This window comes from Halichoerus grypus, chromosome 8 (assembly GCF_964656455.1).
Source record: "Halichoerus grypus chromosome 8, mHalGry1.hap1.1, whole genome shotgun sequence".
Taxonomy (NCBI): domain Eukaryota; kingdom Metazoa; phylum Chordata; class Mammalia; order Carnivora; family Phocidae; genus Halichoerus; species Halichoerus grypus.
The window spans coordinates 42,694,516-42,710,345 of NC_135719.1; the positions used below are offsets into that span (position 1 = coordinate 42,694,516).

General features: G+C 36.6%; 1 protein-coding gene across 1 annotated transcript in view; it reads right to left on the reverse strand.

Moving 5' to 3' along the window:
• ARIH1 (ariadne RBR E3 ubiquitin protein ligase 1) overlaps positions 1–15,830 on the reverse strand; it is a 120,990-nt gene that overhangs the window by 61,051 nt on the left and 44,109 nt on the right. The window contains exon 2 of the mRNA XM_036104739.2: positions 10,675–10,742. Coding sequence (XP_035960632.2) covers positions 10,675–10,742 — 68 coding nt within the window. The remainder of the gene's footprint in view (positions 1–10,674; positions 10,743–15,830) is intronic.

The window sequence follows — 15,830 nt, forward strand, 5'->3', positions numbered from 1 at the left end:
CTGGAGTCCCAAGTTGTTATGTTTTAATTAAAAAAATAATTTGGGGAAGTAGTTTGAGGCCTTAATGTTCTTTTCCTAGAAGAGATTTTTATTTGTTTGTGTCAAGTGCCTGGGTACATTAACAGTCTGGGACCATCTTAATCCACATTCAAGGTTTAAGGTTTTCTAGGGTACCCAGATGACATGAATACTATCTTTAATCTTTAGAAGAACTGGTTTATCTAATCCTCATTCTTGGTGGGCCTAAGACTCCAACTTTCCCCCCCACTAATTAAAGGGCCAATAAAAATCACAGCTACCTTAGCTACCTCTCCTAGATCAGAATATACTTCCAGTGCAAAGCAGACTGGAATGCTTGGCTCATCTCTCTAGATTTCCATATTCTCTCAGGCCTTAACCCTCTAATTCCTATTTTACTAATTTTTTTATATTCTTGATTCTTAAAAAAGATTTTATTTATTTGAGATAGAATGAGAGAGAGAGCACGAGCGGGGGGGAGGGGCAGAGGGAGAGGGAGGAACAGGCTCCCCAATGAGCAAGGAGCCCAATGCGGGGCTTGATCCCAGGACCCCAGGATCATGACCTGAGCTGAAGGCATTTAACTGACTGAGCGACCCAGACGCTCCAGATATTCTTGATTTTTAAAAGATGTTTCAATATCATACAGATTTCGTTACTGTACTTAGTGGATAGAATGGTCCAAATTACCAGAAGTTTCCCAGAGTCTCATATTTTCTCTGTCAGTTAAAACTCCACCTTAACATCTCTTCCACCCACTCTGCTTTCAATTAACCATCACCATCCTAAGTCAAGCCAACATTTTCCTTTTACCTGGGTTATTAAAATAGTTTTCCAATGGGTCATCCTGCCGATGGACAATCAGCTCATATTGTCACTACATTTTTTTACTGCAAAAATGCCCTTATATCACATTTCTCCATAAAACAACCTTCAAACCTTTCTACTTAATAGGAAAAAAAGCCAAATTCACTTGCTTAGAATTCAAGGTCCTCCACAGTGTGCTTCCTATTAAATACACCCCATCATTTTCCTTCTATCTTTCTTGTACTCCAGTTGCTCTAAATCCCATTACCATTCAACATATGTTCCTTAAACTACCCCCTTCCCCCGACTTGATTCCTGAACCTGAAATGCCCAGGTTCCCACTTTGCCTGCTCTCCCAAGCCCAATCAAATGCCATCTCATCAATAAATCCTTTCCTACCTGAGCCAGAAAGAACCTTTTACGTATTCCCTTAAAGTTTTATCTATAAGTACCTTAAGTGTAAAATGGTGTATGATACACTGTTCTGTGTACCTCTTCATCACCAAACCTCTGCTCAATGTCTTTTACACAGCTGATATTCAAAAACATTCTTGAAATTTATGAAGTAGTAAGATAGGGAGACTAGGGACAACAGAATAACTTCAGATGAAGTAACTGATGGAGAAAATTGCTCCGAGTTCATACAGCTAGGAGGTGGTGGAGCAGAGATCCCATGTTCTTAACCACTATAGTATAATAAGAAGGTACATTTGCCGCTTTCCATACATGCTTCCCAATAACACCTAAACTGTTTAAACAGTAAAAACCCACTATATTATATTAGAGTGATGAATGCCATCACAAAAGCCTGGTTTCTGACAAACCAAATTTACTCTCACATCTCAGAAGTTAACTGTGAAATAATGTATTATTAGTAATGTGGCTAAGAAAAGTTCCATACCATCACGATAACATACAAGTACTCGTTCTAGTAACTATTCACTAAATGGTATTAATGCTTCAGAATGAAAACTGGAAAGCTCTTTACAACATAGTCTGCATTGAAATCAATCTTCAAGATTCTTTGATTACACCTGTCCATGAAAAGCAGTGAGTCATCAACCACCTATGTATTTCCCCTCACCTCAAATATACCAGTTAACTCATTAACACCAACCTTATAGAGAAGATACTGATTTTTTTTTTTTTTTTACTTGTCATCAACTCTAAAGAAGCTTGATTTGGGGGCGGGGGGGCGGTTGTCTCTAGTTCCTGACATATTGAAATCTGATTTACATGCTTGTCATAATTTACAGAAATTACATGCGTATTATAAAAAATAAAACCTAGAAATGGTTGAACTAAAATATTTACTAATCACTGACTATATATTAGGAATTGTGTTATGTACTAGCAATGAAAGATGAATAAGATAGTTCTTATGCACAAATAACTCTAACGGAAGCGTTGAAATATTATATCAAATACATATAAAAGGGCCAATGAAGAAGTGATTAACTGTCTTGAGAAATAAGAATAGCCATCTTAGAAGTAAAGCTTAAGTTGGGTTTTAAAGAACAATTAAGGGGGTGCCTGGGTGGCTCAGTCAGTTAAGTGGCTGCCTTCAGCTCAGGTCATGATGCCAGGGTCCTGGGATCGAGCCCTGCATCGGGCTCCCTGCTCAGTGGGGAGTCTGCTTCTCCCTCTGCCTGCCACTCCCCCTGCTTGTGCTCTCTTGCTCTCTCTCTGTCAAATAAATAAATAAAATCTTTAAAAAAAAAAAAAAGAACAATTAGGAAAAGGGACAATATGGAAGGCATGCCAGGCATGGGCCAATGACAGTACAGTTCCAAAAGTGCTCCCTAGGGCTTTGTAGCTAACAGCCTACATAGATCCACAGAAGCCCCATGTCAGACAAAGGAAACAGTTGCCAAGTTGAGTCAACACAAACATGAATTTGGTGACATCTTAAAAGTTGTGTACTACTAAAGTATAATATGAGAACAGAAATAAAGATAAAAGAAAGGCAGACAGAAGCTGGATTTTCAGAGGTTCATTTATTTATTTGAGAGAGAGAGTGCACAAGCAGGGAGAGGGGCAGAGGGAGAGGGAGAAGGAGAGAAGCAGACTCCCCGCTGAGCAGGGAGCCCGATATGGAGCTCGATCTCATGACCCTGAGATCATGACCTGAGACGAAATCAAGAGTCAGAAGCTTAACCGACTGAGCCACCCAAGTGCCCCAGAAGCTGGATTTTTAAATGTCTTGTCAGGGGAGGTGGGTGGGAAGAATGGGCAAAATAGGTACAAACTTCCAGTTATAAAACGAATTAAGTCACAGAGATGAAAAAGTACAGCACAGGGAATATAGTCAGTAATACTGTAATAACATTATATGGTGACAGAGGATAACTACATTTATCATGGTAAGCACTGAGTAATGTATAGAATTGCTGAATCATTATGTTGTACACCTGAAACTAACATAACATTGTACGTTAACTATATTTCAATAGTAATAATAAAAAAATCTAAAATTAAAAAAAAGTCTTGTCATAAAAAGAAAGGGAAAAAAGAACAACTCACTTTCCCAGTCTCTCCTGCTGAAAGGATTCAGGCCTAGAAGGAGCAGGATGACCTATAGTTATGAAAAGCACAGTACTTGAAGATTTGATGAGGAATTCATTCTCTCAAAGGGGTAGGATACATCCATCTTTCAGAGGCCAAAACAGAAATACTAGTTGTGCTGTCACTTGCCCAATATTCATGGTATGAGCTGTGATGCCTGTGACCAATGGCAAGAGCAATAGCACATTTACTAAAATAGTTTGACACTATGATTTGGGCACTTTCCTGGATGCATAGCCTTCATTTACTGGCTGATCTTCCCATCTTTAATGTCATTTTCACCTATCCTCTTCAAGTATATTTACAACTAAAAACCCTGACTGATATACCAGGAAAGGAGAGGGCTCAAGATATGACAGATGAAATAATGGAAGCAACATCCCACAAAAATTATAAGACCAAAGCCCAGATAGAAAGGTTAGCCTTTAAAGTTTAGAAGTAGAAGGGCAGATAAGAGTTGTTGCTGCACTTCTGATTCTCTGATTTGTTCTGTTTTGCTTCATGTGGAGGAGCATGGGAAGAAATCTAGTGAATAGAGAAAATTCTATTTAATTTATACAACAGAAAAGAAATTAATCTACATAGTAAAAATTCAGAAGGCTGGGTAGGAAAGAAAATGGCAAAGGTCTGGAAAGCTGCTATGAGAGAGAAAAGACGACACCAAAAAATTTCAATGGTCCCTTCTCCATTAATTCCTCACCACCTTCACCAAAATGTATTTTTAAAAGAATAAATTACTTGGTTTTGGGGTCAAGACAAATTTGTTTAAACCATGGACTGGAAGTCTGGAGGCGAATAAGAATTATTGGCAAGAAATCTTATAGCTCTAGGGCCCTCACTAGACCGTAAAGTCCTCCCCCATGACAGGGACTAGGGCTCCCTAATGAATAAACAAAAAATTAATATGCCAGGTATATGGAAATGAGGAAAGAGATGACAGAATTTGAAGTACTTCATAATTTTGCCTAGGATAAGACTTCTCTTTAAGGATGTCAAAATGAATAGAAATGATGCTTGAATATATTGTGTTACCAAATGGGAAGTACGATTTTTTTAAAAAGTGCTATATAGGGGGCACCTGGGTGGCTCAGTCGTTAAGTGTCTGCCTTCGGCTCAGGTCATGATCCCAGGGTCCTGGGATCGAGCCCCGCATCAGGCTCTCTGCTCGACCAGGAGCCTGCTTCTCCCTCTCCCACTCCCCCTGCTTGTGTTCCCTTTCTCGCTGTGTCTCTCTCTGTCAAATAAATAAATAAAGTCTTTAAGAAAACAAAACAAAAAAAAGGCTATGTAGGGGCGCCTGGGTGGCTCGGTCAAGTAAATGTCTGCTTTCAGCTCGGGTCGTGGTCCCGGGGTCCTGGGATTGAGCCCCGTGTCAGGCTCCTTGCTCAGCAGGGAGCCTGCTTCTCCCTCTGCCTCTGCCCCATGCTTGTGCCCGCCCCCCGGGCCCAGAAAGAAAGACAGACAGACAGACAGAAAGAAAGAAAGAAAGAGAGAAAGCAAGCAAGCTATGTAACAAAATTATTGGCCATATTAACTTTTCTTATGATTCCTGGGATCCTAAATTGTTACAAGATTGTCATACGAGTCACCTTCATTTTTATACTCAAGGAAAGGAAGATGCACAGTGTCACTCACATTCTGAGTTTCTTCTTATTTTCCAAGGGTATTAAGGGATGGGGAAGGAGAAAGAATGGAAAGGGGCCTAGGCATTGGTGTTTTTTAAAGCTCTTAGGTGATTCTAATGTGCAACCACTTTAATAGTTTATCAGTTCATTCTTTGGGGTTTCCCAGCTAGATGATTATATGGTCTACAAAAATTTCTTTTCCTTTTTTTAAATTTTTATTTATTTGACAGAGAGAGAGATAGCAAGAGAGGAAACACAACCAGGGGGAGTGGGAGAGGGAGAAGCGGGATTCCTGCTAAGCAGGGAGCCCTGTGCAGGGATCGTTCCCAGGACCCCGGGATCATGACCTGAGCCGAAGGCAGACGCTTAACGACTGAGCCACCCAGGCGCCCCTCTCTTCCTTTTTTAAATAAATGTTTTCATTACAAATGAGTTCTTATTTTCTGAATTACACAGTTAATGTGTTATTATAACACTTCTCCTGGGATTACTGAAGAAAGTTCACAGAATACATAAAAGTATAAAGAAAAATCTAAATATAATCCAAATCCTCCCATCGCCAATTTTTATACCACTTATTTAATTTTCTGCGTATTATTTTAAATAATAGTTATCAGAACTTCTAGTACATTTAAGTGCTGGTGACAGCCAGTACCCTGTTTGATTTTATTGGACATCCTTCCAAAGTTTCAAAATTAAGGTTAATTCTGCTTTGGATTATTAGTTGATGCCTTTCATGACACTGAGAAATTACCTTCTTAGTTTGTTAAAAATTGTTTTTTTCTAAATCATGGGTATCACTAACCCGTTAAAAAGTAGTAAATACTATAGATGAATTATTTTTTCCCTAATGGTGACATATTCTTGCTTTCCTAGGAGAAATCCTACTAGACCATTAATTCTTCCAATTTAATTAAATATTATTTATGAATTCAACAGCTATGTTCATAATAAAAGTGATTTATATCTTATGCAGTCTTTCTCAAATTTTGTAACAAAGGTTATTCTGATTTGGCTAATAGGAATTAATGATGTCTTCTCTTTTTCTATGTTCTGAAATAATTTTCAATAGAAACTTGCAGTTCCTTGATGGTTTATTACATAGAACTTGACCATAAAATCATCTAGTGGTTTTTGGAGGAGAGGGATCTTTTAGTAAATATTTACTACATTTTTCCATGGTTATTTTTCTACTTCTTGGGGGACAATGAAGTAATTTCCATTTCCAAGCTTTCAAATATATTGGTAAAAGTGGTACTCAGTATTTATTTATATATTTATAAATTTATAATATATACAATTATATAACATATATAATATATAATATATATATTTATATTTATTTATAATTATGCATTATTCCCAATGTTGTTTGTGCCTTTCCCCCCTACCCCCATCATATTTGCCAATGGTTTATTTCCTCACCCTTTTCGACACAGCTTTTACTTTTTAAGAACAGTCTTAGCTGACAGCAAAACTGAGCAGAAAGTACAGAGCATTCCCATTTACCCCTTGCCCCCCCCCCCCCAGACACACAACCTGACCCACTATCAACAACTCATACCAGAGTGGCACATGTGATAGAATCAATGAATCTACATCGACACATCATTATCATCCAAAGTCCACAGATTACATTAGGGTTCACATTTGTGTTATACATTTTATGGGTTTGGACAAAGGTACAGTGATATATATGCAACATAAAAGTTTCAAGCAGAATAGTGTCACTGCCCTAAAAATCCTTTTTGCTCTATATATTCACCCTTCCCTCCACCTAACCCCTGGCAACCACTGATCTTACTGTCTCTGTAGTAATATCATATAGTTGGAATCATACAGTATGTAGTCTTTACAGATTGGTTTCTTTCACTTAGTAATATGCATTTAAAGTTTCTCCATATCTTTTCATGACTTCATAGCTCATTTCTTTTTAGCACGAAATAATATTCAAGTGTCTGGACATACCACAGTTTATTCATCCATCCACCAACTGGAGGACATCTTGATAGTTTCCAAGTTTTAGCAATTACGAATAAAAATGCTATGAATATTCATGGGCAGGTTTTTGTGTGGACACAAGCTTTCAGCTCATTTGGGTAAATACCAAAAAGTATGACTGCTGGATCCTATCGAAAGAGTGTATTTAGTTTTGTAAGAAACTGCCAAACTGAAAGCAAAGCAGCTATGCCATTTTGCATCCCCACCAGCAATGAGAGTTCTTGTTGCTCTGCATCCTCATCAGTATTTGGTAGTGTCAGTGTTTTTGGATTTTAGCCATTCTAATAGGTATGCAGTGGTATCTTGTTTTAATAAGCAATGCCCTGATAATATATGACGATGAGTATCTCTTCATATGCTTATTTAACATCTGCCTATCTTCTTTAATGCATTGTCTATTCAGATTTTTGCCCACTGGGTTTTTTTTTAATTAGTGAGTTTTAGGAGTTCTTTGTATATTTTGGATAAGTCTTTATCAGGTATCTTTCACAAATATTTTCTCCAGGTGTGTGGCTTGTTTCTCATTCTCTTGATATTTGCCTTTTAAAAAATCGTTTTCAAAGATGTTTTTGTTTTATGTATTTTTGTTCTCTATTTCAATTATGTTGCTTTTATCTTAAATATTTATTCTACTGTCTTTGGGTTTATTTTGTATTTTTCTAAGTTCCTGTTTCAAAGGCTTTGTTTTCTACCTCTTTTTCTTTTTCTTATAAAGATACTAAGCCTGCAAATTTCCCTGTATCTCTTCAGCCATATCCTACATTTGTACTGTCACTGTTTAATTATAATCATTTTTGGATAATGAGTTACTTGAAAGTGTGAAAATAGAATGCATATTGATTTTTACTGGAATTTATTATAGCCTAAATTTGATCAATTTGAAAATAACATACTCTGAAAGGTACTAAATACCAATACCTAATTTAAATTCTGTTTACTGATAAACAGTCTAGAAGAAAACACATTAGTGTAAAAAGAATTATGTGCCAAGGGAGATAAGGAAAAGAGCATCCACAAAACAAGAATTAAGTTATTAAAATAAATAAAATGGATACTGTTGAACTAAACAATTCAAGATGGCTCAATAGCAGAATGGGTGCAAAAAGAAACGCAAGTTAGTGAATTAAAGATAAACTTGAGGAACTTCACAGACCAGAGTAGAAAGACAAAGATGACAAGTCAGAAAAAACATTTTGAAAAAAATTAATTTCCAAAAGGGATCCAGAAATTTCAACATGTGACTAACAGGGATTCCAGAAAGCATTAAGAGAATCAAGAAAAGGAGAAGAAATAATAGCTAAGAATTTCCCCAAACCAAAAATATTAGTTCTCAGACTTAAATGGCCCAAATGAATATGCTTTCAAAAACTACCCAAAATTTCAGAATATTGAAGATTTCTCTTAGAGTCCTTAAAATTTTAATACATATGAAATGACTTAAATGACTAAAGATATATTCTGGAGAGAAAAAAGTAAATTTGGAGAAAACGGTGGGATGCAAGAGACTAGCCAAAAGGAAAAAAAAAAAGTTAAATATATGCTAGTAAAAGTGCTCATAAAGGTGACCACTAGAAAAACTGAAATAAAACATGTAACTCTGAGATGGAGGCGGGGGGGGGGGGGGGGGAGGGGAGAAAGAGAAAGAAGACTTGGTATCAAGCCAACAAAAAAACCAAACAGAAAACATAATAAATACAAAGCACTACTTACAATGGCAGTAATTAAATCTAAACATATTAGTAATCATAAAGTGTGGCAGTGTTAATATCAAACATAGAGTATAATGTGAAACTCATTAAATGAGACAAAAAGATATTGCATATTGGTTTTAAAAACACTATTTAAAGATTTAAAGGTTCCCAATAACATATCTTCAGAATATATAAAAAACTGAAATTACAAAAAGAAATGGAAAAGTTCACACACAGAGAAGTTTCCAAGGAGCTGACTACTTTTTAATTCATACTTACCACATCTAAGTACAGTATTTAATTGAAAAATGCTTTCAGCAGTATCAACAGTGTTACAGGAGAAAATTTTCTTTGAAGAAATACATTAATAAGAAACAAACTGTTAAGTCAGAAGAATATCAGATATAAATAATGAAAACTCCTTATCCTGTCACAAAATAAACCAGAAAATAAATGTTACCAAAATTAAGAAATACCACTGACTTCAAAAAAGGTGGTCAGATCCACAGGGGGCGGCGGGGGCAATCACAGTCAGGAGCATTTTATTCTTCATGAACCCTGGGAAAACTATATATGTTTAAGAACATAAGCTTTGGAGTCCAACAAACATGAGTTTGAGTGCTAACTCCTTTTGTTACCAAACTAAGATAAATATATTAAGCCTTACTTTCCATATCAATTAAGTGGGGATAATAGTTTCCAACACCATAAAGCTATAAGGAGGATAAAATGAAATAATGCCTGGCACAAAGGGCTCAATAACCATAACTATTATTTGTTATTATTAAATTGTAGTTGGGGTGCAATGTGTGAGAAATTGAGCAATAGGGACGCCTGGGTGGCTCAGTTGGTTAAGTGCCTGCTTTCGGCTCAGGTCATGATCCCAGGATCCTGGGAGCCTGCTTCTCCCTCTGCCTGCCGCTCCCCCTGCTTGTGATCTCTCTCTCTCTCTCTGACAGATAAATAAATAAAATCTTAAAAAAAAACCAAAAAACTGAGCAATGCTCTTAGTATTATTTAATATCTGTTTTGCAAAGTTCTTTCAATTTTAAAATCAAATGGGAAGTATTTTCCATTTATTTCTCATAATATTTGGGTTCTCAATTCCCAACTAGTGTTAATTCTTTATTAAAAATAGGATTGCTAATTTTAGACTGAAGAATATGGCTGATAGAATAAATATAGGCTGTCACCTTACCACCTTAACAAGTACTCCTAACTTTCAATCTAAGGAAGAAAAAAAGATTAAGAATGGCATTAATATTGTCCTTCACTAGTCCTGTAATTTCTTCCCTTTTAGAACCAGAAACATTTTCAGAGAGAAAATAGAAAAAATACTCAATGGAATATCATCCTGCCTGAAATCAGAGAACCAGTCCAAACAGCTATTTTGATGGTCAGGATACCCTCAGCAACTTATTTTTACTGAATAAATGTCATTAATATGCTTAACATAGATTTTAAAGTTTTATGGGCAAAAAAATTTTAAGTAATTAATGGAAGATATTATTCATATGTTTGAGGACTGTATCAAGTGCTTTTTAAAATGTATTTCATCTTCTTCCTTTAAGCAGGCTCCACACCCAACTTGGGGCTTGAACTCAGGACCCTGAGATCAAGAGCTGCATTTTCCACCAACTGAGCCAGCCAGGTGCCCCCTCGACCACTTTTTCAAAACACATTTTTAGTTCTCAGTACTCAAGAGGATGTAATTTTGAAGATACTGAAGGAGAGCCCCCACCTTAGCTCCAAAATAAAAGGAACATTAAGTCTGAGTTCCCTTAACATTAAGTTTATTGCAAAATTTACAGATGAGAAATACAAGAAATTAAAGCACATACTACTTGCTCACTGGTTTTTTTCACATACTGGTCTATAAATCAATTCCTTATTTGCTTCTTGTAAATTCAGTTCAACAAGTTTTCTGTGCTACTTGTAAGTACAAAGCTGACAATATAGTTCCTTACCTTTCCATTAGCTTCTCTTTATCCCAATTGAAGTGGCTAAGGAGTATTCTTGTGATAGTTGCTGGATTCTAAAGAAGGGGGGGAAAAAAAGTTATTTTAAGGTAACAGTACTTCATTGACATTTAGTGAATTTTTAGGTTGAATTTAATTTCATCCCATCCAAATTTCCTTTCCTAAGATATTTCTTTATTCTACAAAGATAATACAAAAATAACTGTGAGATCAAGAGTATTTAAAAATAGTCTGCCACACTAATTTGTCAGTTTTCTATAGGATTCTAAAGCAGAATTCAAAACTAGCCAAAAAGAATGAATAAGGTTCATAAATACAATGGAATATTAATCAGCCATCAGAAAGGATGAATACCCACCATTTGTATCGACATGGATGGAACTGGAGGGGATTATGCTAAGTGAAATAAGTCAAGCAAAGAAAGACAATTATCATATGGTTTCACTCACATGTGGAACATAAAGAATAGCGCGGAGGACCACAGGGGAAGGGAGGGAAAACTGAATGGGAAGAAATCAGAGAGGGAGACAAACATGAGAGACTCTGGACTCCAGGAACCAAACTGAGGATTACAGAAGGGAGGGGAGTGGAGGGATGGGGCAACTGTGTGATGGGTATTAAAGGGGGCACGTGTGGTGATGAGCGCTGGGTGTTATATGCAACTAATGAATCACTGAACACTACATCAAAAACTAATAATGTACTACATGCTGGCTAACTGAACATAATAAAAAAAATTTTTTAAAAAGCCAAAAAGAAATTTAATGAAAACTTGCTGTATTAAATCAAGCACTAATTAAAATTAAATCTTACAATTAAGATTTAGCAGACTGTCACTCTGTTAATCAACAAAATTTCTAATTAATAAAATTTCTAATACCTTATTGTATTGAATAGTTCCAATGAGTCTAAACCATTTATAAGTCACAAGGTCCTTCAGAGATATTTAATGAAAAAGACAAAATATTTGTAGGTAATAATTTAGAGAGTATAATCTGAGGATGCTGTTTCATTTCTAGAAGGAAAGGCTAACAGCATGAAATAAACCCAAAATTGACTGTCCTATTGTTTAATGCTGTCATTTATTTTTATTAATATTTATTTCCATTTCTCATGAAACTAGTCAGGTTACTATCTGGGTACAGAATTTTTACTTAAAATGCTAGTTACAATGTCAGAGGTGGAACTAACTCAAACCTGAATCAAATAACATTTCAAAAAGGATCTCTGCATATAAAACTACTTTTGTGTCACCATAGTTAGACCACAGTATTAGTTAACAACTGATTTAATTAAAAAGTAATCTTGTATAAAAATGTCATGAAACAATACAATTTGTCACAGGAAAATTCACATACATTCAATACCCCCCCCAAAAAATCCAAAGATGCAGACATGGTAACTCTCATTCACCCACTTTAAACACATTTTGCTAGTCCATTTAGGTACTCCTTGCTTCTTGGGCCCAGACTCCCTTAAGAATCCTCCTTTAACATAGCATTCAGCAGACACCACCACTTTACAAGAGTTAACATGTGAAAAAACAAAACAAAAAAACAAAAACCCCCTATTAACTGATCCTATTTTATGTTTATTTGTACAGAATATACTGACACTGTTTTGTCCAGCTTTCTCAGAAATATGATTCAACAATTTATTAACACCCCAATCCCCTAACCCAATCCAACTCTGTTTGGAAACAGGTTTTCACAACAGGATTTGCCTGAAATTGAAATAGTTATTCATTTAGGTTTAGTCATATGTAAAATAAAGGCAATAATCCTATCGACTGGTAGAATTACGTCCAATAGTACCCATGAGAACTGTGTGACTATAACTCTGTGGCACCCAAATAGACTGTGTTCTCTGCCACTAGACAGAGTGCTTGGGGAAAAGTGTTTCAGGAGTTGTTGAGTCTCAACTTGCAAAGAGAAAAAAGGGAGAAGAGGACAAATGCCCTCTGATGCCCTTTGATGTTGCTGTAGTGTCTTTTCTGTGCTTGAGTTCCATTATCAAAACCTGGTCCCATCCAGAGGTTCCCAAACCTGTTCCTGGCTCATCAAAAATTATTATGGAAAGTTCAGTTAAAACACAGATTACTAGGGTCCACCCCCATAGTTCTACTTAATAGGTTTGGGGTAGGGCATCCCCAAATGTGATCATGACCCAAGGGATTCAGAAAATTAGACCAGCAGTCTCCTAGGATGAAGAAAACATGACAATTTTTCTATTTTTTATCTCATCCTTCCTGTGTAGGTGTATGTGCCTGATGTACATATTACATTGAAGGTAGATGCTCAAAAGTTTTTCCTAATAGGATAGATTGAAAAAATTCATCTAAACCACAGTGGCATGATAATGCCAAAATACTTATATATTCTGCCAGGGTCTAGGCTATGGGGCAGGAGATATTTCACAATACTAAATAAATAATTATATTTTGGTCTCTATTTCAATGTAGCTGGCTCAAGTCATTTATGCACACTGCATATAAGGAAAGGTACTGGGAGAATAACACATAATGTGAATCTACTATATGCCAAGGCCTGTATAAGGTACTTTATATACCCCATTTAATTCTCAAAGCTCTCTGTAAGAGAGCACTTACCGGCCATGTTAAATACGAAAAAACCATGACTAGATTCTTTGGAGGTTATAAAAATGACCCAATATTATCCAGTTAATTAAGTGGAAAAGTTGTGAATTTTACCCTAAGACAATCTGAAACTAATATTCTTTCACTTATTCCATGTAGTAGAACCTAAAGGAATATTAAAGATCTCCTTTAACTACTAGTCATATGTATAAATATCCTTTACATCCTCCACCAAAGGGTGTTATCAGGACAGGATGAGGAGGGGATGGCAGAAAGCTAAGAGACACAAGGGAGCTTTCTGGGAATGTTCTATTTTTTGAATGTGATGGTTGGTTATATGAGGGAAAACATTTCTCAAAACAAACTATACACTTAAAAATGGGTATATTTAGTCATATAGTTATACACCAATAATGTTAATTTATTTAAAAACAAAACAATGTGACTTCTAGTCCTGGCCAAGATGGAGTAATAAGCTCATTGCAGGGGCTCTCTCTCCCACTGATTACAACTAAAAACTGGACAAAATGCTCTTAAAATTAAACAGCAGGCAGATTGGGAAGGGAAGTGAAGAACAACAAATAACAACAAAAAAGAGTGGTGGGTACTCTGCTTTTTATCGTTTAGTTCCTGGCTTTGACCCATGAGTGGGCCAAATAGGGAAACTGTTGTAGCAGGCATGAGCAGCTAATACTAAGAGGAGAGCATCTTTTTTGCTAGAGGATTATGGCAAAAGGCTCCTAACAATGTAGGGGAAATACTTATTTTTTTTCTTTTTCTCCTGTTTTTCTAGGTCCTGCCTGAGGCCAGCTGCAGCCATGAAACTACACTGCTGCAGAATGACAAGAGAAAATCCATTCCTTTGAATAGAAGAATCAGGAAGAGGGTCCCTGTTGTGAAAAAAAGTTGGGTGATCCCTATTCTTTTCTTTTTTCTCTTGCCACTTCACCTCAAGGCATGACAGGTAAGAACTAAAACCTAGAAAACTCCATGCTTCTGGCTAGAGGAATGAAGAAAAGGACTTCTGGGACTCAGAGAGTATGGGGAAATCGCTGAGCAGAGAAAGATGGAGGAGTAAACCCCTAATTCTGCATATGAACCTGGGCTCACCCTGCAAGCTATGCACATGTGGGCGGCTAAAGTACAGATGAGGCTTTTAGAATAGAACTATAATATAAATCACTGCCCAAGTCCTAGATCAATCTAAGTGGGAATGGAAGGGCAACTCAGCACAGCAAAAGCTTTGAAAACTGAACAGATAATGGAACCACTACCTAAAGTGAGAAAGAATATGCAGTTATAACCTAACTGGATTGACTGGTTTACTGAAACAAAAAATCCTCACCTCTCTAAAGGATTTAACAGGATTCAGAATCTCACAATATTCAAAATGTCCAGGATAGAATCCAAAAATTAACACACATTGCAAGAACAAAAATCTGACCAATTCTCAAGGGAGAAGATAATTAATAGATGCCGACCCCAAGATGACCGGATATTAGAAATACCAAAGACGTTTAAAGTAACTATTGAAAACATGATCCATTAGGTGAGAATGGACACCTTAAAATGGATGAAACAAATTCTTAGTAAAGAAGTTATAAAAAACCAAATGGAGGGCGCCTGGGTATCTCAGTCGTTAAGCGTCTGCCTTCGGCTCAGGTCATGATCCCAGAGTCCTGGGATCGAGCCCCGCATCGGACTCCCCCTGCTTGTGTTCCCTCTCTTGCTCTGTCTCTCTCTCTCTGTCGAATAAATAAAATCTTTAAAAAACAAAAACAAAAACAAAAACAAATGGAAACTTTAGAACTAAAAAACACAAAGGTTACTAGATAGGCTCAATAGCAGAAAGGAGATGACAGAGAAGTCACTGAACTTGAAGATGTATCAATAAAAAATTATCCGAACTTAACAAAAGAAAAAAACTATCCTTTTTGTTTTGTTTTGTTTTGTTTTTAAAATAACAGCCTCTCGGGGGCGCCTGGGTGGCTCAGTCGTTAAGCGGCTGCCTTTGGCTCAGGTCATGATCCCAGGGTCCTGGGATAGAGCCCCGCATCAGGCTCCCTGCTCAGTGGGAAGACAGCTTCTCCCTCTCCTACTCCCCGTGCTTGTGTTCCCTCTCTTGCTGTCTCTCCCTGTCAAATAAATAAATAAACCTTAAAAAAAAAAAAAAAGAACAGTCTCTCAGGGCCTTGTGGGAGAATACCAAAAGCTGTCAGCCTAGAATTCTATGTTCAGTGAAAGTATAGTTCAGAAATGAAGACAAAGATATTCTCAGACAAAAACAAAAAACAAACAAAAAAACTATGAGAACTCACTGCCAGCAGACCTGCTCTAAATGAAATGCTAAGTTCTTTAGGTGCCAGGGAAATGATCCCAGGGAGGAACATGGAATTTTGGGGAGAAAGAGCAAGAGAAATGGTAAATGGGTAAATATTAGGGACTATTTTTCTCCTCTTACGTTCTTGAAAACATAAAATTACTGAAACCAAAAATTATAACATGTAATGGAGGGGGAAAGGGTTAAACACTTCTGTTTACACATATG